At 41.6% G+C, this 23,928-nt stretch overlaps 1 protein-coding gene across 4 annotated transcripts in view; it reads left to right on the top strand.

The window, feature by feature from the left end:
* LOC105562540 (trafficking kinesin-binding protein milt) overlaps nucleotides 1-23,928 on the top strand; it is a 51,267-nt gene that overhangs the window by 10,528 nt on the left and 16,811 nt on the right. For 2 of the 4 annotated variants that reach the window (XM_012013463.1, XM_012013460.1), the window contains exon 3: nucleotides 1,270-1,374. Coding sequence is in view for 2 of the 4 variants with exons in the window: in XM_012013460.1 (XP_011868850.1) it covers nucleotides 1,270-1,374 (105 nt within the window). In the remaining 2 variants the exon portion in view is untranslated. Of the gene's footprint in view, nucleotides 1-1,269; nucleotides 1,375-8,438; nucleotides 8,648-16,223; nucleotides 17,204-22,996; nucleotides 23,260-23,928 lie in introns of those variants that run through there. The other 2 variants (XM_012013459.1, XM_012013462.1) reach the window with 2 other exon arrangements.

Below are 23,928 nucleotides of genomic sequence, written 5' to 3'. Positions count from 1 at the left end.
TAACATCGGATAAACAATAAACCTGACGTACGATCGCATGTTGCAGCGAAAGAGAGCATGAGAAGTGTGAAAGTATAAGAGGCACATTGTAGGAACTTTGCGTGATCTTTCCCCCGAGTGCGTTGAACCGGGAGCAATAATGTGGCGCGTGCCGGATGGCGAGGCATCAATTCGACCACGTTGGTGGGCCCGGTGTCGCGTGTCCTGTCAATAGACCGAGGAGCCCCAGAAGGCGCGTCCCCGCGCGACGATGTCGGGGTTGCGCGCGGCCAATTAGCAACAGTACATTTAGCCGCGCGAGTTATAACGCGCGGGCGAGCGATGTTTTTGTTACTCGTCTTCGGAACGGATACGATTACCGCATTAATTAGCACGGTAATACGCTGCCCCGAGTATGTATTAGTATCCTCTATCGTAATTTGCAGACCGAGGCGCTTAGCACATTTTTGCAATCCCCGTTTCAGTAGACGGGCAATCTAGATTGCGCGAATTCGGATCGCGCGGCGATCGTCGATGTTGATGATGATGACGATAATGATGATGATAATGTTGATGATGATGATAATGATGTGTATATGCGCGCAATATTAACGGCAAGAATTTAAAAGATTGGAAGGAACACTGTTGTTGCCAGTAGTTGATTAACGAAAGGAAGACTTACGCCCGTTTCTACCAATGCAGATTAACTTTAATCTCGGCTTAAATTACTTCTTGTCTTTTTCCAATTCGTAAAACTGGAAAAAGGTACAAAGTAAGTTGAACCGAGATTAAAGTTAAACTGCGTTGGTGGAAACGGGTATTAGGGCCGGTTTCACAAACGTCGGTTAGCTGCTAACTAATTGATCCTCTGTCTCTCCTTAGAGAGCAAGATAGAAAAAGATAGGGAGTTGACTGAGCTTAACCGACGTCTGCGAAATGGGCCCTTAAACTGGCAGGTGGTTTAGATCAGTGCTCGAAATTAGGGCCTGAGCAAAATGGCCGTCTTGTATTCTTAAGTCACAAGACGGTTACTGTGCGTTACTTTAAGACAAAGATTTGAACCATAAAATATTGTCTTAAGAGTAGAAGACAGCTATTCCGCTCAGGCCCTTAGGCGTTGCCTAATACGAAGTCTGCCCGAAATGTGCAACTAACTCCGAGCACTGTAAAGTGTAGATTATTCCGACGTGTCGACCATCCGAAATTGATTAATTGGTCATAGCTATGATGTATACCCGGCCACAGTAGGATAGGACATTTTAAAAGATTGTTTCTGCATTGCATTTGCAGGATACGAGAACGCCGATTGGTTTATCCCGGCGCCTGCGCTCAAGTCGGAGGACGTCGATTTGAAATTATCGCCGGACCAGATCCGGGAGACTCTTAACTACTTCAGTAAGTACAATGTCCAATTTTCTCCGTCGATGTTCGTAAATTCTTTCGGTGGATTATGGCACGGTATACAAGCTGGACGAATAGTTGAAGCGACGCGGAGAGGCCGGAAACGATTTGCGAATGTTTCCCCGCGTAAAAGACGCGTCTCTTTTCAGCGCTTCGGTAAAAAGCCTGGCGTCCACGCACGTGTGCACCTACGTGTGCGCGTGTGCAAAAAGTTATTTTTCTTTTGTTACGAAAGTAAGGTCGTGATTGATGCGTTTAACATACGTAATTACCGCCTAATTGCGGGCGTCTTATTACCGCAATTAAAATGTAATAGCAACGAGATTGAAGAAACGCCGCGGACAGAAAGAAACGGAAATAGAAGCGAGATTGAATCGTAAACGGGGGAGCGCGCGATGTTAATGCCAATGAGCGGAGTAAATCCAATCAAAGTCGCTCAATGGAAAACCGTCGGCCGCCTACGCAATCGCAATCGCCGTTTGTTCGCGCGAGTGCGATTCCGCGATGCGTGGAAAGTGCACGGAGGTGCGCGTCGCGTAGAAATCCGTCCTGCTAAACGAGACGGAAAAGCGGCGGATTATCGCGGCGGATATGCGTCCAGGTGTTGCGATTACGTGCCGCCGATGGTGCCGAGAAACGGCACGATCCGACGGAAGATTCCGCGAGGGATTCTTTCGGACGGGAGGGAAAGGAGGGAACGAGCTCGACACGATTTTCCCCCGCGAAACGAGCGAAAGACGATCCCGCTCGTTTCGCTGCGCGACAATTCGCGAGGCACGTGTCACCGCGGCGAGGCAACTCGCGTGTCGCTGATTACCGATTTTCCGTAGTCCCCCGAGGAGCAACGTACGTTTATTTTCATTTGCGCGCTCCAGATACCGCGAACAATCGTATCGTATCGCGCCGCGAAATAATATCCGAGATTAATAGCAACGATTTGACTTATGCACCAGACACGTCCGCGGTGCGAATTGTTTCAAGATCGCCGCGACTCGATCGTCCGGACGTTCATTACTCGATATTCTCTCACGCATGATGCTGCGTTCCGTTACATTACCCGTTCTCGAGTCGCGCGAAATTTGCATATCGCCACTTACAGCTGTGTGTATTGATCGTAAGAAATATCATGTGCGCATCGACACGAGCTGCTTTCTAAATTATTTTTAAATTTGCCCACGAAGCCGTCACGTTTCGCAGTAGTTTGAGAACGATACCTCGACGTGACCTTTCAGTTCCCTTCAGAGGATACAGCTGCGTCGCGCCAACGCACGGTAACGGCAACACAAATTCAGTGTCTATAGAGCCGCTTAGTTGAGCCGAGATATGACTATTGGATTTTAATAATAGCCGGAACCCGATTTAAGTTTATAACGGGCTCAATCGATAACTCGGTGGCCTATTGCATAAGAAAAGTATCTTTAGTGTTGCTCCATGCAGAATAAACAGACAGAACGCAAAGTTCGAACGTCGGAAGCTGGAAACGCACGGAAACAGCTTAAGAAGCAAGACTTAGGTCTTGAGAATTTCAACAAATTGGAATTTTCAGCATCGCTTGAGTTTTAAAATGGCCGCTTGTGTTCGCGATAGTCATTGGTCGTTTCCCTTAAGTCTTAAGGGGTTGCAACACTCTAGAGTCCAGACAAAAAGGCCAATTTTCGGTGATTTTTTTCAGCCCGTGGGGCGACTTCCGCACTTTGGATCCACGGCTCTGGCGCCGCCATTTTGTCGAGGGAAAATTTATAAAAAGTTCTTTTCACACTCCAATGTATAGAGAATGAAAAGGATTAAAAAGATTTTCATTTATTTTTATTATATTCCTGAAAATAATTATCGAAAACTGGCATTTTTGGGGGCTCTAGAGTGTTGTAACCCCTTAAGTTTTACCGCTCAAGTTTTTACGTGCGTTCGGACTTGCGTGGAACGTCTCGGATGCTCGCGGAAGATATTTACGTGCCGACAGGTCGGCCGTTCTTATGACTATCGACGAATACGGGTGAGCACCGTATCTAAGATGTACCAGTCTATTTAGTAATTGGTACACGAAAGTATTCTATTCTCTCTTTCTCTCTACCTCCATTATCCACCGAGCCTTTCATCGCTCCCTCTTGCCCCACGTATCTGTTTATCGAAACTTATTGTTAGTTGGAAGAAGTATGTAAAATGCATACAGAATTTCAGTAAAAAAAAATATATTATGACACGAACATCAGGTTGTGGCTCTGAGCTCCTTCGTTACGTGATTTATTAATCGTGTGAGCCTCTTGTATTTATCTATTTATCAAATTCCGACGCGGTACGTTCTACCAGCGTAATTTAGAAAGAATTATGGAATCGCGAAAGAACACAATGTTAATTAGACGCGTAAAAGTATACACGAATGGGCAAGAGAATGCGACGTGTTATAGATCTTAGAGGAAATTATGTTCGTTCTCTCGCATAATAAATAGGTTTCCATATTGCTTTGTAAAGATAATTGCACCAGTGCATTTTATTGATGGCAAACGCGTGTTTAATCGCACGGTCTACTTTAAAATAAATGTTCGGGAAATAATAATGTAGCAATTAAAAAGAAAAGACATGCCCAAAGTCAATTACATGTATGACCGAAAGAAATAATAATGGAATAATCGCTCGGTTGCTTGTAGAATTATCTTTTATTCATTTTATTAAATATATTTCTCTTCCGTTAAATATCCGTTAATTATTTGCGTGTTGCCGTTTATATAAAGATCTAAAATAGCAAATAAAAGAAACGCTGTTCAATCGATTTTGACAGACTTTAAAAACCATATAATCAATACCTAAGTAAAATTAATAGGATATTAACTATGCGTATGTCACGTAATGCCGACTCTCAAATTTATTTGGGAAAATAACATTCTGTTTATAATATTCACGTTTTACTGCTCTGGGAAAAAGAAGACAGTTAGCAACCCATTTTGGGGCCCACAATTCTACTCTACTCTGGAAAAAATTTTGACCTTTTCCCTTTTGTAGTTAAGCAACTTAACATTTCGGTAAGTGCCTCTTAAGTGAAAATTATATAATTTGCGTTGCTGAATATCGACATAACTAATTGAGATAATTGATTAGTATTACTTTAAAATCTCGGATATAGATAGAATAGCTGATTGCGTGAAAGATTAGGGTTACGAAGAATCCAAATAATTACTAATTGTGAGCCCCAAAATGGGATGCTGTCTTTTTTGTGTCACGAGAAATCTGTTCGTACCAATCGTCTAGTCTTCGTTGAACGATTAAAACTTCTTACTCCCCCCCTCTCGCATTCCCACATCGAACTTATGTTATTGCCGGAGGCCGCTCCGTTTGTCCATTTGCACAACTAATCACCGTTTTCCGTGCTATTGCGTTCGAGAAGCAATAATGAGAATCCTCTCACAGTCGCGGGGGTGGGACGCGCCCGAGATCGCATTGTTGTCCGTAACGCATATGGCGCATCCTCCAGCCGTTCCACTTTTCTCGTTTTTTTTTATTTTACATGCACGTCGTTGTCTTTTCACCTTTTTCTTGAACCGTGCAAAACGGTGAAATTTCACCGGACCAGAAAGGATGATACGAAGTTCCTTTTTTTTTTCGGTTCTCACGACGATTCCCTCATTCTTGTTTTCTGGCGTCGCTCGTGATTTCTCCATTCAACCTTTCATCGCACCCGATGTAGAAAGTGTTCGCAAGTTTGTCGTTTAATTGCGCTATTCAGTCGTCTCTGTTATCCTGTTGTCTCTCCGACCGATTAGAGACGCCACTTTTCTCATCGGTCGAACAAACCAGGAAATCAAACTTCACGATACCGCGGCATCGAAGATAGAAAACGTCTGCACGTTTGCTGCGGTTAATGATTTTATTCGATCATTTGTGCCTTAACCGTGAAAATATTTTGCGGCTTCTACATAGCGTTTTCTTAACCGATGGGAAAAAATGAATTTAGAGCTCAATTATGGGAACAATGAATCTTTATTACGTCGCATGAGAGACGAGATGGCATCTTGTGATATTGAACTATTTGGCGAAAATATCATTGCTTCAAAACTCTTTCGCTTCCGCTTCCGCTTTATGTCATTTCGAAGTTTGTACTTTTCCTACAGGTTATCATGTAATTGTCATAAGATTGTCACTTTATATAATCATTGTGTTCACACGTTTTCACTTAGTATTAATTGTATTAATTAGAACATAAATGCAAAATTTTTATTATAGAAAATTTAGTGTTAAAATTGGATAAATTATTTACGCAAATATGTCGCGGCGTTTGTTCGGGAAGGTTTCACGTGAAACATTTAGATATAAAATAAATCGTGAGGCATTAGCTTTCACTGTGGTTCATATAAATAATGTGATAGAAGCGATACCTAAACAAGTACCTAAACAAGGTATGTAAGGACTGCGGATGCCATTTCGCACCTTAGGAATCGCAGCTATCTGTCAGATCATCCCGCAAAGAGCACTGCTTTCTCAAGACGCCTCTTCCAGATACTCTCTCGGCATATCCTGAAAATGTCGGACGCCCCACCTGCGGCTTCATATTCGCTCGTTTACCCCCGACGATCGCGCAGTTCGACAAAGCGATTCGCATTCCTTTTAATACCAGTCACGATTATCTGGCCACGAAATAATATCGAAGAATTATCGCCTATCACGAGCCACAAATCAACCCAGTGTTTTGCGTAACGATTATTTTACACGATTGAAAATAACAATCGCGCAACACGTCGCTATTATTTTCGAGACCAGAGTGGCAAACAAATATCGATTAAATAACGATATATACACGGAGAGAATTTTCTCGTAAAGTTTATCCTGAAAATCATGCAGTTCTGGAACAACGTGGCGTTTACAAGAATTTTAGAAGTTTTTGGGAAATTTTACCATACATCTTACTAGTAATTATATTATACTTACTGTTAGTACACATTTTGCTGGTAAAATGTATGGTAAAATTTTCAAAAACTCATAAAGTTCTTCGCAACGCCATGTTGTCCTACGATTGCATGATTTTCAGGGTAAACTTTAAGAGAAAAATCTACGTATTTATTTACGTATCTATTTATATAAATCAATTAAATAAATATATAAATATATCTAGATACTACATATACGTATAAAACGTTTCGAAAATAGATATTCAGAATCTTGAGAATGTTGCCAAGTAAAGTCGTTCATAGTTGAAAACGATATGCCACGAAATGGTCATTACAACGACACGACATCCTTGATCTAATTCTTCTCACGTCACGTCAAGTTGCCGTTTTCCCTGCATTGCGCAGACATTTACTCGTACCTTTAATATCACACATACGCGTTCCAGGGGATTTTCGGAACACGATTTTTCTGATCGATTTCAACAATGTTGCGATTTAAAAAAAAACCAAAGCCTGTCGAATACTTGTCGGAATTTTCTATCACCAATTTGCGATCTTGTGTTTAATTTTAACAATTATATTATCGCTTAATATGTCTATAGATTCTACTCTTCTGTTATTTCCGATTTTTTGAACGTTCAGTATTTACGGAGCTACGATGCGACATTAATGCGTCAATTTAAATGCTTATCGTACTCTTTATGCTTTAATATATACGTAAATTCGTGTATTATTAAAGCATCAATGTCGTACGACAATTGAAATATTAATAACCTAATCTAAGGGCACGTTACATTTGGCGTTCGTAACGCATCATCTGTCCTTGTTGTGTCGTGACATGCCGATGCACACATACTACTTTATTTACCTAACAAAGCATGGCGAAACTCTTGCCTCACTTTTCAGCTCGAAGATAGCAGTCTGGTGGTAGAGAAAAGCTCTCTATTATGAGATAGGATTTTAATATAAAATAGTAGGTTTTCAACGTCCAAATTCTATGACAAATCTGTTTCCGCAACGACTACACGATCTAACAATCAATTTTCCACAAAACAGATTTACTATAATATATACAAATCTGCAGGTTTCTCTGCGCAATTAAACTTACCGATCGGTTATCAAAAATATTCATTTTCATCTAATTGTAAGTAGTTCAAAAACGTTCATTCGACACCTCTTTCGCAGCTTTTTAATTCGATATTGCCATATCGAGGTTGAAGGAAACATCGAATAATCGATAATATCGAATATCGATGAACATCTCTGTGAATCCTTGTCTCCTTCTAGTACTACCTGATTGGATAGTCGCATGTAAATGACGAGAAGAAGGGCGTCACTTATATGCGATTATCCAATCAGGTAGTACTAGAAGGAGACAAGGATTCACCCAACGCACCTCTCTCTCGGCAACAGCCAGAACTATAGATCACTCATTCCAGTATGTATAGAGTTCACTGTGCGAGAGCGAGTTGTCTGGATCATGGATAGACCTCAATAACCTGAATATACTTTTGATGACTATGTGATTTAACACAATTTAACACAATTTAACAATTAGTTACAAAGTGAATTTTTTAATAGGAAGCCTATTGATACCCCACCTCATATTAAAAACTGTAAGGAGCAACAAAGGGCCCTGTCAGGGCTGCCTGAACCCTACTAAAATTTCTGCTCGGGATAATTTGTTAATCCAGCAAATTGCGATTAGTATTCGTAACAAATCTTCTTGCTGTCCATATAATAACGAACAGATTTTGCTACAACAGCAAAAAATCTGCTGTGTCAGCAAATTATTTTTCTCCGTGTAGTTATATTATGGTAGAACCGCGAAGTGTTAATTTCGTATTTCCAGTATCGAACATTGAAGCGCAACGCGCGCGACGTCGGCAACCTTATCGCTCATTGTCAGCTTATCGAGGATCGTCGCGATCAACGAGAGCGACTTCCTCGTGTTACTCGTTATCGAGCTTCGCTCGCTCGCTCGCTCGCTCGCTCGCTCGCTCGCTCGCCGCCTCTTCGGCGCGCGCAGCCGCGTTCAACGCACCCGCGCGAGTGCAGAAGCGGGTTCCCGGTGGTTCCCGGCCATCCTGCCAGTGTCACGTGACACGTTGGCGCGGCCAACTTGAAAACGAGCGCTCGCCGGTCGGTCGGTCGACCGCCTCGCGCCACGCTGCGAGCGGCGCGGCTCAGTCACGCTCGTGCAGCCGCGACGCGACGTTCGTCTCGTATCTCGTGTCGCGTTATCCGCCGCGCGCTCGTCACCCGCTTGCGCCACGCGTCCACGCCCGCTCTCGCGAGGTTAAGCGCGCGGCGGTCGTAAGCCTCTCTCTCCCCGTACACACGTGAAGACGTTCGGCGCGGCCGAGAAGTGCATCTTCTTTCGGTCCACGGTACGTAACGTGGAGCATGCGCCAGGACCGAGCTGAGCAGTCGCCGCCCGTCACCGGATCCTGCGTGATTTTTCTCCGCCGCGAGGGAGAGCGGTTTCTCTCCTCCGCGCGACGCGCCGTGTCTCGGCGACCTTCGCTCGGTACTCGAACACTCGTTGACGTCTCGACGGATATTCCGGTGCGAACGACGGCCGGGGGTTCCCCGGGTTAGGGGCGAAGCTCGATCGGTTACCCGGCGCGCCTAGGTTAGGTCGTTGCGGAAGCAGCAGGAAGTTGGCCGTGAACGGATCGAACCCGCGCGCGCTCTTCTCTCCCGCGATTGCAGCCCGTACGTGTCTCGAGAGCGAATTATCGCCTCGCCGCTGACTCGCGATAATCGACGGGGCAAGAGGAAAAAAAAAAGAAACGATTGTCGCCAAGTGTTGACGAAGCTCGTTTCGCCCGCGGTGATCGTGCGCGAGAAAAGGAAGGAACGAGCCACATCGCCACGTGCGAGTGATGGATAGCCCGTTTTGCATAGCATTCTTCAAATTTTTTTTGCAGATTCTTACAGTGTATAATTGACGAGGTTCCGTTCCCGATAGAATCGACGATGAGTTTGTCGCCAGGTTGTCACGCACTTCAAATTGCCGCTTTCCACGTCACATTTCTTTTTATTATCGAAAATAATGGACAAGTCGCGGGGAACGATTCTCTTTTAGCGAATTCGGTTGGTTGCACTAGCGCGCACCGAGTGCACACTAAGCCTTGTTTCCAGTTAGTTCTTATATTTGAAGATCGTCTTAAATACCTCTTGCAATATTTCTTATTCAGAAAACTGGCCCGTGCAACGTTTACACACTGAAAAAAATTTCTGGTTGAATATGGACGAATCAGATAATTCCTTTAGGATTTACCAGAATTCCTTTAGGATTTACCAGAATTCCTGTAATCCTACAGAAATTCTGGTAAATCCTAAAGGAATTCTGGTAAATCCTAAAGGAATTATCTGATTCGTCTATATTCAACCAGAAATTTTTTTCAGTGCACGGATCATTTTTTGAATAAATACTCCTTGCACATGTATTTAAGACGAAATTAAATATAAGAACTGACTATAAACAAGCCTTAGCGTGCACTCGGTGCGCACTAGTGTAAGTAACCGAATTCGCCGTTAGTTTTTATAAAAATAACCTTTTTTTTAAAAAAGGTAAAAAAAGACGCCAAGTATAAGCGCCACCCAATCGAGAATTATATAATTTAATTATTTGGATATATTTTATTAGAAAAAAAAACATTTTTATCTTCTCTACAAAAGTAATGATATCACTAAATTGCGCCAACTACAATGGATATTTATACAAACTAGATACTTCATTATTTTTAAAATGTTATATCCAGACAATCGAGAATAAGATTTTACCGAGAGAAATAAAGGAGACAATAATATCAATGAGATAAATTTTTAATACTCATTCAGTAAAAATATAATGCACGCAACTTTAATACAAATAAACATTTTATTCAAAGGTGGCCTTTTCTAATTAGTTTTTGTATAAAACGATCAATCGTTTTACTCTCTGCGAAAAGAAATCTGGGGGTCAACTTCGTGTCTTGCAACATAGCGAAAAGCGAGCGGCTTTGTCTCTTTTTTCAAGGGGACAGTTAGAAAGAGACGGGGCTACTCACTTTTCGAATTTTCACTACAGTGTAAGATACAGAATTGACCGCCTGAATTGAAATCTATTTCTGCACGCGTTCGTTTCTGCGCAATCCGCAAGGGACGAGTCACTGATTGCAGGATAATGACCCTTGCGGTCGGCTCTGAAAATAGGGAAAGGCCAGGTGAAGGGGGGAGGGAGGCGACGCTTTTTCACTGGGACACCGCGCGATGCAGTTCTCCATGAAGTAAGATCTATTTCTGTCCCGTCTTTCCCGCGCGGCCTTGAAAGTCTCGGAGGGATGACTTAACTCCACCCTCCGTGCAGCCGTTCCTTTCGAGGGAGCTGCGCTGGACTCGTGCGCGGGGACACGCCGGCTCGGAAATGCGATTTTAGATTCGTTTTTTACTCTTTCTCGACGGCGGCGGTTGTTAATAGAACGCGATTGATCCGCTCGCGCAAGGCGGCCGTTAGATCTTAGATAGCATTCCGCTCGCGTCAGCGATCACGGCGAAAAATTAAGCATTCTTACCGTTACGGAAGAAATTAGTTTTTTTTCTCTCTCCAGTTCTTGCCGCGATGCGTAATTAACGTTGCACAGTAACATTAGTTCGCGATTAACGTCGATACCGTTCGCGTTCGGCGCCGCGAGCCGATCGAGTTCCGGGTGTCTCGCCTCCGATTCCGATCGAGTCCGAATCCAATTATAATTGAATATATAGCGCTCGTGTTTAGATAGGAACTTTTTCCTGGCGCGTTCGTGTAAAGATCGGTGTCGCTAAATATTCCCATCTCTTTGTGTATTTACTCTCAAATTTTTCAGTCGAGATGAAACAACCAAGGATGTAACACTACACAGTTGAAAAATTTGTGTTAAATTTAACAGATATCACAGGTCTCAAACGGTCCACACAAATTTTTCTGTTAATTTAACACAATATGTTGGATACGTTAAATAATCGCACTAATATTCTGTTAATATTTTAACACAAGATAAATGCAAATCTCAAAATAATTTGAATATAAAGTTTGTGTACAGTTAACATATTTTCAATGACAAAATGAATTTTTAAAAATGTAACTTTTACATTTTACAGATGTAACAAGTCAAATAACGGTTCGAAATCCCTCTCACTTATGTTGTATAGAATAAAATCAACATTTTACTCTGTAAATTTTAACAGATAAGTATTGTTACTAATAATATAGAACGTATGTATTGTGTCAGATTAAAAAATAAGCACACATCGTGTTGTTTTAACATTTCTTTTCAGTTATTTTAATAATTTTACATTTGAGGTCAATTAACACGAGAGCAATATGTTAAATTAACATATAAATGTGTTAAATATGTAACACAAAAATTTTGACCGATAATGAATTTTATGAAATTCTAAAATTAAATTTTACATTCATCATCGAACACCCAAATTTCTGCTCGTTGAATGTTATTTGACCCTTAGAGTCGAATTTTTGTCATTATACAAAACACAAGCGCCTAAGAGTTTTCTTAATTTGTCTCAAATTTTTATTTCGACTGTCAGTTCGCGAACGTGATCATGTTCTGGAAATTGCATTAAGATCGAAATTACTTGACAAGCGTACAATAAGTCAAATCAATTGAAGAGACTTCAGCACGAATCGAATATTTCGAATAAGTTCCTTCAAGACGCAATGTTATTTGCAATTCAATTTCGAGTGTCATACGCGCGGACGTGAATGCGTTCGGAAAATTGGAAATTGTGTTAAGATTGAAACCATCGCCCTTTGGTAAGCGTTAGATAAATCGAGAAGATGAAAAAGCTTCAACGCGAGGCGAATGTGTTTTCCTTCGCGACGCGATGTTAAATCCCTCGAGGTAACGCTAGTCGATTGCGCTAACAATCGTCAGTCGAGGATCTGTGTGTTTACGTTTCCATTATCACCGTTGTCACATCTACAGGAAAGGCGGCATTGCGTAATATTACTGGCAGACTGAACGAATATTTATATGACCATTGAAGTGGAGCATCGAGAAGAATTTTCGAAAGAATAATTACGAAAAGTACAATACATGGGGACGTGCAGGAACGCACAGATGACTTTTTATTGTATCTCAAAAAAATACTCGTGTCGGAAGTACCTTTTCTATCTTACGATGTTATATGTTTGTTTTTTATTTTGCGTTAAATTCTCTCAAGTGTCTTATTAACCAATTCTCCGTCGAGTCGGAATCGTTGTGATACTTTGCACTAGCCTTTTGCTGGTTTCTAAGCACTCGAATCAGTGGACGATTGTAATCAGCGCATCACATTTTATCCCCATAAATCCTTTCAAATTATAAAAATTGCATATGGTTCATACTTGATCCACTACACGGGGAGAATTTTCTCTTAAAATTTATCACGTAAACGTGGCACAACATGGCATTTCGAGGAATTTTATGACAGTTTTTTGAAATTTTACCATACGTTTTACTGGTAAAATTTCAAAAACTTCATAAAATTCTTCAAAGTGCCACGTTGTCCCACGAGTACATGATTTTCGGGGTATTTTAAAAGAAAATTCTCCGTGTAGATTATATTAAATTGAAATCGAAATATTTTCGCTTATCTGTGACAAACGATTTTGATTAGCAAAGGATCGCGACGTGCGCAGTCAAGTAAACTCGATTATTCTTTTTGTCGTAATCGACGTAACTGTAATTAGATGCACTATTTTCTCTATCAGAGAATTGAGCGACGTATCGGGAAATGCCCTGCCGTCTAACTTTGTGGCGCATGTCATTACGTATTTGCGCTTAGTCACGAGAATTTTTTTCATCGCGAGATGCTGTTATCGTTGTTTACCCGATTCATTTTCGAGTGCGAGAGAGATCGTTATCGGTTGAATCGGTCAGTCGCGATCGGCATTTCAACAAAGATTCTGTGCTCAATAAACTGTGCGCGATAAACGTCACCTGTGCGTTCTTTGTTCACGTCCCCACATGCATTATACCTAGTGTAATTATTCTTTCGGAACTACTTCTCGATGCTCCACTTTAGCGCCCGTATAAACACTCGTTCGGTCTGTCGGTTGACGTTAGGTATGGAATATACCGTCGGACTACAAAACTATCTTTAGAAATGTTGTTGAACCGTGCTATACCGTTCAACTATCGCTCAGGCACACTTCGCCACGTGGAGAAAAAAAAAATTTTCTCCGCGCGTGAATATTCTGTCCGTATTTAAGCCAATTCCGTCCTCCGCAGTTTTTTTAACCCGTCGCGCAAATCATCGCGCAACGAGACGTGACGATAACGGTTAGCGTTAATATTAATAGCGTATCGTTTGCGATAATCGACCCGCTCGTCTACGGGCGATCGCACTGAAACGCGCCTAGTTTATACCCGACGAAGTTTGACCCGGCGCGATGGCAACGACTCGTTCACTTACTTTTACTTTAATCGCGACGTGCACGCCGAGCAGGTCCCCATTTCGATCGGCGCTGCATCCGCTCCGAAAGCGGATTCATTCAGCCTCCTCCCTCCGTGCTTTCCTCGAATTCGCCAGTGAAATCGTCCCGTGAACGAATCCACCACCGAAAACTGAATCGCGCGCGTCCGCCTTCGAGCGGCGAAAGCGCCGCGGCAGGGACGATTTCGTCGATTTAGGGCGGTCGATCTCCCAGGCCGAAATTATTTCGAAACGAGATCGCCCGATATCGTTCATTACCGAGCACGCTCGGTCGAGTGAATGCTTATTTCTCTTTGCGATTGTAGTTTTTAAGTACATCCGTTCCGCCGCTAATGCCCGGAAACGCTCTTTTACTTTCACGAATATTAACGAGATCTTTCCAATCGCCAATCATTTTACACGGGTTACATCACGCGGTTCTTCGACACTTTCGGAAAAACAAATAAATTGCCTGGATTGAAATGTCGGAAAGCTACTCGGTCCGATATTTCTACGAATAATCAGGGATACTTCTTACACCCTCGGAAAGGATTTCTGTTACTGACAATGAGGCAAAAAATATTCTTGACGCACTTATATTCTCACAACCTCATTTAGTATAAAACTAAGACAACGTCAAAATAAAATCAATGATTCTTATTCTCCTCCATCGAATTGAAAAAGATTGACTTGCTATATTGAGACAAGAGTAACTTATATAAATGTAAGTTTATATTCCTGCGTTTAAAATAAATTACAACGCACAAAGTTGGCATCACGATATTCGGCAAAAGGCGATACATGCTATCATTTTATTCTAGATTTTAGAATTGTTCATTTAGGATTAAAATATTCTTTTCTCTATAATAAATATAATTGGCGGCTGTATCGATCCTATTTTATGATTCATGTGTTAATTTAACATATTGCTCTTGTGTTAATTGGCCTCAAATGTAAAATTATTAAAATAACTTAAGAAGAAATGTTAAAACAACACGATGTGTGCTTATTTTTTAATCTGACACAATACATATCTTCTATATTTCTTCTATATCAAGAACAAAATTTATCTGTTAAAATTTACAGAAGAAAATGTTGATTTTATTCTATATAACATAAGTAAGTGTAATTTCGAACCGTAATTTGACTTGTTACATCTGTAAAAATTACATTTTTAAAAATTCATTTTGCCATTAAAAATGTTACTTTTACACAAATCTTATTTCAAATTATCTTAAGATTTGCATTTATTTTGTGTTAAACTATTAACAGAGTATTAGTGTGATCATTTAACATATCCATATTATGTTAAATTAACACAAAAAGTGTGGACCGTTTGGGACCTGTGATATCTGTTAAATTTAACACAAATTTTTCAACTGTGTTAAAGTGCATTGGATCCGGAATTTTTTTCTGTGGTTGTAATAACATAAAATAATTATAACCTAACGAAGACGAGAAGGCGTGAAAAATATTTAAATATTAAATTATTTAAGTAAATAATTTTCTTACCGCGTAGCTCGCGTGTGTCAAGTCAAATCGGAACAATCGATCGTTAAAGGGAGGTCTTTAAAACGTGAATCGTGTCAGGCTGACCCGCACGGGCGTGCGTGAACCTTGATACATTCCGCACGACTTTCAATCAGTAACACGAGATAACTCGCGATTACCTACAGCGCGATGCTCCGTTTCGATAAACTCGGGCTCGCTTAGTTCGCCACAGCACCGAGGGAACCTTTCTTTCTCACCTACTTGCGTCGGTAGACGATATCATTGCGGTTACGCTGCAGACGCTATGGCACTCGCGTGCGCAACCGGCACGATGTATTATTTAAAGAATGAAATTCGATTTCGCCATACAAATTGCATTACGGGCGTTCTTAATTCATAAACGGGGATGTCTTCGCTGCCGCATCCTTTGAGGAGGCAGCTCTCGCGAATGTGAGATGCTATTCGTTTCCTCTCGATCAATTTCCGAGCGATCGACTATCACACTTAAATAGTAAATAAATTATTTTATTTACTATTAAGTGCTCCTACTGCTTATCAAGCGAATTTCTAATCCGTTCTAATTAATTTAATCCCCGTTAATCGAGCGAGCATTCAGTCTTATCGCATTGCCGCGTATCGTAAAAATTAAACATGCAACATTTTGCGAAGTAATCTCTTGCTAATTATGAGAAAAAGGGTATACGATTTAATTCCACGTGTACATTCTTGTGACGAGAACGTGCATTTTATCAATAAAGTTTATACGTTAGGTAAATATTCATACTTAAATTTATAGATATTTAAAAGGAGAGTTGGTAAATTTTTATTATTCTTTTCTTACGCGTATATTACCGTCGGACTTAGAACAAAATCCCTTTTGACAGTCCCCGGGGAGAGAAACGACTGACATTTATGTCACCATTACATTTCCCGATTCGCGATCGAGCTACTCGAGTACCGGCGCCAACGATAAAAATGTAAAAAAGTGTAACGGTGTCAGTGCACTGAGCAAAGTGTAATTTACATACGCAGGTTTTTGTGAACTCAGAACTTGGATAAACTCTTACGTGTCGTAGCTTTCTCGGCACAAAATTAATTCACGCCGGACATTCGTGAGAACGCGAGGACAAATATCAAAGAGTGAGCGGGAGTTCGTTCAAAAACTAAAATAAGAAGATTATATCGTCGAAGGAGTGTCGAATTATTGATTAATTGACGACATCTGAGAAAAAGGATCTGGACGTAAATGATAGTGTGAAGTAACTTTCGAATCGAAAAGAAAAGAAACGACGTCTTAAGAAAGTGTACTAGTGTACGATTACTTGCGGTTTCTGGATATGAATCTATTTGAATATGTCGTGACACATTGAAGACAAAAAACGATGGACTGACAGAGTGGGAGAGGCTAATCGAGTTGGCAAGGTCGAGAAGACTTCCATTGGGTGTAAAAGCTCGCTGTTCGAGGGAGCTGGCAGTCTCCAAACTCTCGTTCGTGGGGCAGGGCCATGTCAAGCGGGTCATGAACAGCTCGACTCCCTTCCGCGCGAACAGCGACGCAGCCCCGAGTCATCTGCATCCGCCTATTTACCAACGGGATGAGGCTGTTCCGTCGACCTCGAGTGAGAGAAGCGCCGACTCCGCCCGCAGCTCCGAACCTCCCTCCGGGACCTTCCTCGAGCTCGCGTTGGACGTTTCGTACGCCGGTCTTGGCACCGATCTCGTCGACTCCGGTGGCAAACGGACGACAGCAAGCGCTCCGTTGCGAGAGGATGCGTCTAGTCTGCCGCATTTCTGGGAGGACATCGGGGTGGTGGAGTACCTCGAGAGGAGACTCGGCCGGCCCGACGAGAGCACGCCGGAAGAACGCGTCGCGACCCTCCGCGAGGTCCTCGCTGAGAGAACGGACATCCACGAGGGCGACGGGGATCTCTCGGACTTCCTCTTCCACGTGGCGCGAACCAAACACGGCAAGATCTACATAAGGGTTATTCGGACTCTACTATTGAATAGAGGTAAACGTTCATTTAGATTGGGCGCCAGTCCGTCGATGGCATTTTTAATGCTCGTTGTACATTATGATCTCTTATTGAAGAATTCTAGCGTATCCGAATCTCTATAGAACTTGATAATAAGCGAAATAGGATCGATAGATATAAATCTAATACAATTAATTGGAGAAGATGCCACTTTTCAGTCGGGCTGGATCTTGGCAGCCTGACAACCAGATTTCTGTGTGAATTTTCTATACTTTGTCCAACTTATTGACGGTAAACTGCCGATTATTTATCTTAAAACGCAGCGCCGATTTAATTGTCGATGCTAATAAGCATCATATTAAAATTACTGTCAAGAATTTACCGCGGAAAACATTATCTTAAACAAGGTGCGACCTGGACCTGCCTATAATCCGTGACGGATATCTTTCCCAATATACAGTTGCGTTCCCACTTATCGTATAAATATATTACCAATATCTACATCTTTCGATAATAACTTGTCTTAAACATAAAAACACAACGATTTATTTCCAGAAAAGCGTTCTTATTTCTGTCAAGGATGCAACGTAACGTCTTGCTCGCGAAAGGGGGTCGATAAAACATACTTGACGCAAGACGTTGCTGCTAATTAAACGAGTTAATCATTAATTGTTTACGTGAAATACTATATTACACCTTGTATTAAGAAACTAGTGTAGTATCTTCTCTTTAAATTGGCAAAAAAGTCTTCGGGGAGAATTGTTTTGAGACGTTTTATGTACACTAGGCATCACTGACGTCTTCCCACGTGAATTCAGGTGCATGTAGAACACATACATTTTCCATGTATGTAAATGCAAAAATATATAAATGTGTTGATACGTGCACAAGTTCACGTGGGAAGGCACCCGGCGATTCCTAATCTGCACGTAAAAATCAGCATTCCGCGTCACATGTGCGGCTATTTCTACTCCGTTGTTTCCTTGCACATCAGGTTTGTTTTCTATTCCTGCACTGGTAAACTAGTGCAGTAAGCTAGAATGAGAAAAGACGTTCGCGTGGTTTCGGCGATCTTTGCGATATTCTCAAGTCCACCCAGTACATCGACAATAATAATTATAGCAAAAAGAGACGGCGACGAAGGTGATCCCACTATTATCTTTAAGAGCGTCATGGATTCGCGAATCTTGGATTAAAGATGTTACCGCTCTCGGTGGGTGAGGGAATTTTTGTTAGCTATACGCGAAATATTAATGTAAGAACTCCTATGCTGGACAATCGCTGAACTCTGTTAGAATCCTTCAAAAAATGATGCGAAGCAATCGCAGAAATCAGTTTGATTAATCCTAAGCATTATTCATAATTTAGCAGTGTATTTTTTACCGCCCACTATCAAAATTAACATACGATCGAGTATTATGCGACTAATGTTTCCTTCATCCTTGATCTTGCCGGCGTGAAGGTAAACGTAGGAGAGCGTAATTAATTCAATTCTTGAGTCAGTATTTAACGTTTACGCCGCATGCGAGGTGAGACCTTACGGTGATCCTGGGTCACGCGGATTTCCTGGCGCGACAACAAACTAACAATGTGGTCTTTGTAATCCAAAATATAAGCCGGCGACGCATGACCGCTATTACAGGGTATTACAGGGAGTACGTTGCCGCTTCTATGGAGCGAGATACCCGGGGTGTCAGCAGGACTCTTGGTGCCGCGAAAAGAAGCGGCCGATCATTGCAAAGCTCTGGAGAAGCTCGAGCACAGGCAGACGTGGATCGTCGGGATCGAGATGCCAAAGATAACGGTGTCTCCCCATGGTAAACGGCTGAGGGATATCCCAGGATATCGCTCATTAAGGATAAAAGGCCGAGGAGACCCCACGACGATTACGGTCGACGGTCTTAACGGCGCTTTATGCGACGCACGCTAAAGTTTACGGAGACATATGTGTTTCCTTTATACAAGTTGTGTGACATAGAACACGATGACGGATTACGATCATTTAAAATACGTTTCGTAAATTGATTCGATAAAACATTGTGTTATTTTAGCGCTTTTAAGACAGCTTTATCTCTCGTAAGATTTTAAGTTGACAATGAGATTGATTAAGAATTTTGTTAGGTTCACTTTTCAGTAACATATATTTGCGAAAAAGATGTTAATATTTATTCACGACGGCAATTTGGCGGAAGATATTTATTTTCGCGAGAATTGAGCTTACTGAAGTGGTTTCAATCGTTGCATATTAGCGCGTATTACGCAATTATTTGAATTACGTCAATTAAGTCGCGGTGAAACCGCGACCGCTCGCATTAACGACGCTTTATATCGCGCCTAATAGAGAGGTGCAACTAACAAAAGTTTACAGTTAACAAAGCATTATCATATCTTCACGCTTCACCTTTCCGGCTCCCTGGTCATGGGAAATCCGTGAACTCGTATCGTACGTTTATGCTCGTCTATCTTTCCATATCTTCCCACAATTAATTTCTTACATGGCATTTTGCACGCGAATCGTGTAGTGCGAGTTCCTTGACACCTGTCGCTTGGCATCTTAATTGCAGTGTAGTGTGATCTTGCGTAGCCGAGAAGTTGATTTACCCGGTTTTTCTTTGCCGCTGGAACATTTACACGGAGAGAATTTTCTCTTAAAATCATGTGTAATCGTGGGACAACATCGCACTTTGAAAAACTTTATGAGTTTTTGGAAAATTTACCATACATTTTACTAGCACTGTAATTATATTTAGTATACATTTTACTAGTAAAATGTATGGTGAAATTTCCAAAAACTCTCATAAAATCCTTTGATATGCCATGCCGTCCCACGATTACATAATTTTTAGGATAAATTTTAAGAGAAAATTCTCTCCGTGTATCTCTTTAAAACGGTTTTACCTAATTTGAGAGACTGCCAACAATATGTCTTAAATAAAAACGTCCGATCCTAAGCAGCAGAAAATTTATTTTAGCGCGAAGTATAATACATTAATGCAGAATAACATTTATAAATATTTCCCTTTGATTTTGACATAAGTAAATTTAGCGCCAACGTAAAGAATCTTAGTACAAGTCTTTACAAATTTAGTTGATTTGTTACTCTTTCCTCACTTCTCATAATTTTCTAGGTTTATCGCAACGTCGTTTATCCTGATTAATACCAGCTAATCTTTCTCCTCTCGTTTGCTATCTTAAAAAAACTCTTATAGAAACAGCAGTTAGACCGGCGTAATATGAAATACATATTAATCTTCCCGCGGCGAGGAGAGTCGTTTCTCTACTGGAAAGTCGTTTGACAACAAAGTTAATACAAAAAAACAAAGAAATAAATATGTGTCCGCGTGACATTTTCCGCGATACGTAATCGAGCATATCTTATCCTGTACGATACCCGAGACGAAATTTTGGTCCTACGTTGAACCTTTAATTCTATTATGTAGTTGAACCTAAGACAGTAAAAGGGGTCGAACTGCAAGTACAAAATTTACTCCTACTTTAAAACTGATAGTGTCGGAAATTTCTACTTTTGCTGATTTAGCATTAAAGTGGGTCCTTTTAAGTAGGAGCTAAAGTAAATTTTTAGAATTAAAGATTCAAGGGAGGAGTAAAACAATACAATGTCATGAAAGTAGGTTCTTGCTGATCTATGTAGGTGTATAGATCAGCTAAGTGGGTGTAAATTATCCTTAAAAGTGACAAAATGGTGTCAAAATTTCGACTCGGGTATCCTGAAATCGCCGCGCGAAATCACAAGGCGACCTCGAGCCGTCAGTGTCAGCGCACTCGGAAAGAAATGTAACACCGCGTGCGCAAAAATATTCGACGCGCTCGAGTGACCGATCGGATTTGCGCGACTTCCAAGGAGAGCCGGCGCGTCGGCACCGTGAAAAACGCGGATTTCCACGGTGCGTTATCCCGTTGATGCCGCGGGAGGCGTAACTTCCTCGTGTTTGTGTTCGACGCGCTCAGCTTCCGCGACAGGGGGCAATTTTGCGAGATTCGTCGGGCACGATGTCGCACACAATGGGTGGCATTACCGATTCCGATCGGTATGCAGCGAAACCTCGATTTAACGGACCCAGATATAACGGATTTCGGGTGTAACGAATATATAAAAATGCGCATCATACACATTTAATATTGCGCTTACTTTTGGATAGACTCGCTTCGTTTCGGCCTCACGTCAGTCGTGCGATCAGATTGCCGAGTGTTTCTCATACATACACAGTTGGGAAATTTGTGTTTTCTTGTTAAAAAAAATGCCGGTTAAAATTTTTGCGTTAATTGACCTCAAATGTAAAATTATTAAAATAGGCGAAAAGAAATGTTAAAACACCACAATGTATACTTATTACTTTTAATCTTACACACTACAAATGTTCTATATTATTAGTAACAAGGTTTGTCTGTGCCGTCATTTGACTTATTGCTGTAAAATGTAAGACTTACATCTTTTAAATTCATTTTGTCATTAAAAATATGTTAATTTTACAGAAAATTTATTTCAAATCATTTTGAGATTTGCGTTTATTTTGTGTTAAAATATTAACAGAGTATTAGTGTGATCGTTTAACATCTCCATATTATGTTAAATTAACAGAAAAATTTCCGTTTGGGACATGTGACATCCGTTAAATTTAACACAAATTTTTCAACTGTGTACGCTATAAATATTTTCAGTACTACCAGCGAATGTCGGTACGCGGCCCGAATATAAAACAGAATACCGACATGAATTATAAATGTTTTGATGTAGACTGAACCGGATGATGTAACGAGAGGGAAAACGCGGAGCCGTCGCGACCGGTGATATTAAAGGGAAGCTGCACTTAACAATTAGAAAGCGATATACGGCGCGATGCGATGGCCTGACCTTTCCACGAATAAGCGAACCAATTCGATAGTTTATACAGATATTTATTGTATATGTCGCCGTATTGTGACGCGAACGACGGATACAATAGATATCTGTCATTGATGCGAAAGCAAATATAGAAGAGCGGTATAAAGTACACGCATCTTTTTAACGGCCGTCATCGCGTCTGTCGAAAAACAATATTTTATTGCGTAACAATCGTGGACTCCAATTAAGAAAAGCGAGAATAATAACGTTACACGTTAGCGCATCTGCGATGCTGCTTTTACAAGTCTAGACCTTTAATATAATTAATATAACGAAACAATAATGCTTATACTTTTACAAATTTAGATCTTTAGTTGATGTAACAAAGGGCAATAATAATAATAAGTAGATACATAAAATATATATTAAAATGCAAACGTGTGTCGAAATACACGACGCAAAAGAATATAAAGATGCATCAGATTTCCATCTTGAAATCTGATGCGAATTAAAAATTATCCGAAGCGAGCTTCATACATTAAAACTGAACGCGATGTTTTAATATTATATTTCAATTTCGCACGTTTCCTTAGAGTGTCATTAGAACATTCGAAAATAATCTTACCGGCAAAACTGAAAGAAAAGATGGAGTCGGGAAAAACTGTCGTGCGAATGGCGTCCTCTTTTTTTTTCTACGCGAGGTGCAGGTTTATAAAACGAAGAGTAACGAGGCGAAGCTATTAAACAGAGGGCGGTCCGCGGTTGTTAATTAAGCTTGGAGCAATGCGCCAAGGTCGAGGGGGGTTGCACCGGGGGGTTTGGGAGGCGACTTCCTTTCTGCGCGCTATATTGTAGTCGCGCGGGGTTGCGCGCGCGCATCCGGTCGTTCCGCAACGTCCACGGCCGTTCCGGTTCCACGTTCCGTCCGCGCCGCGGACGCCGCGCCGCGGCGCCCGCGGCTCTCAAGATGGCGCATCGATCCCGTCGCGTGACGTCCCGTCAGCTGCGATATCTCGTGCGCGCACAAGTCGGCGTGTCGTCGCGTCACCGCGGCGGACCGGGATCGGCGCGATCGCGCGTAAACGGGCACCCGGGGATCGGGGACAATGCGAGCTCGGCGCATCGCGTACTAGCGCTAGGGTGAATCCACGTAACGTGACGTGACGTCACTGTACGCGCACCCGGCTTCGCCCTCCTCTCGGCTCGCCTCGCCTCGCCTCGCCTCTGCGGCGGAATAACGCGTTGAATGGTAAATATCGCCACGACAATAATTGCACGCACACCGTCGGCATGAATTACAATCGCCGGACGGCGGAGCCGCGACGGCCCCAACCGATCGACATGCGAGGGTTGTCGCGCGTCGCAACCGAGCTAGACGTTTCGTTGTCTTTCTCTCTCTCTCCCTCTCTTTCTTTCTTTCTCTTTTCTCTCATCGCCACTCTGTCCCTCTCTTTCTTCGGCTCTGGCATCGCGAACATTACGACTGTGCCGAATGTACACCTTGTGAGGAAAAAATTGCCGTTTGGTGAAAAAAAATACGTATGATATAAACATTATTTATAATTTATAACTCCCTATAATTTCTGCACATTTTGAATGTCTGTGTTTAATTATTCAGTTAAATGTTTTCATTGTCACAATAATTAAAGGGTTAAATCGACAGTGACTGGCACGGTATATTTCAAATGATGCACGACGTGTCTCGTCAACCTCTGACAATGCTCGACACCTCGATAAGCTTTTCTAACTTTTTAACTTTCTTTTTAATCTTTTGTACGTTTTATTGTGCTGAGTGACTTGGTTTCTTGACTGTGTACTTCTTTTTTAACTGCACTGAAAAAAATTTCTGGTTGAATATGGACGAATCAGATAATTCCTTTAGGATTTACCAGAATTTCTGTAGGATTACAGGAATTCT

Source organism: Vollenhovia emeryi, unplaced genomic scaffold (assembly GCF_000949405.1).
Source record: "Vollenhovia emeryi isolate VEMERY1.0 unplaced genomic scaffold, V.emery_V1.0 DF939186.1, whole genome shotgun sequence".
In the NCBI taxonomy this organism is placed as follows: domain Eukaryota; kingdom Metazoa; phylum Arthropoda; class Insecta; order Hymenoptera; family Formicidae; genus Vollenhovia; species Vollenhovia emeryi.
Note: the sequence above shows the minus strand (reverse complement) of the source record. Positions and strands in the feature narration are given on the sequence as shown.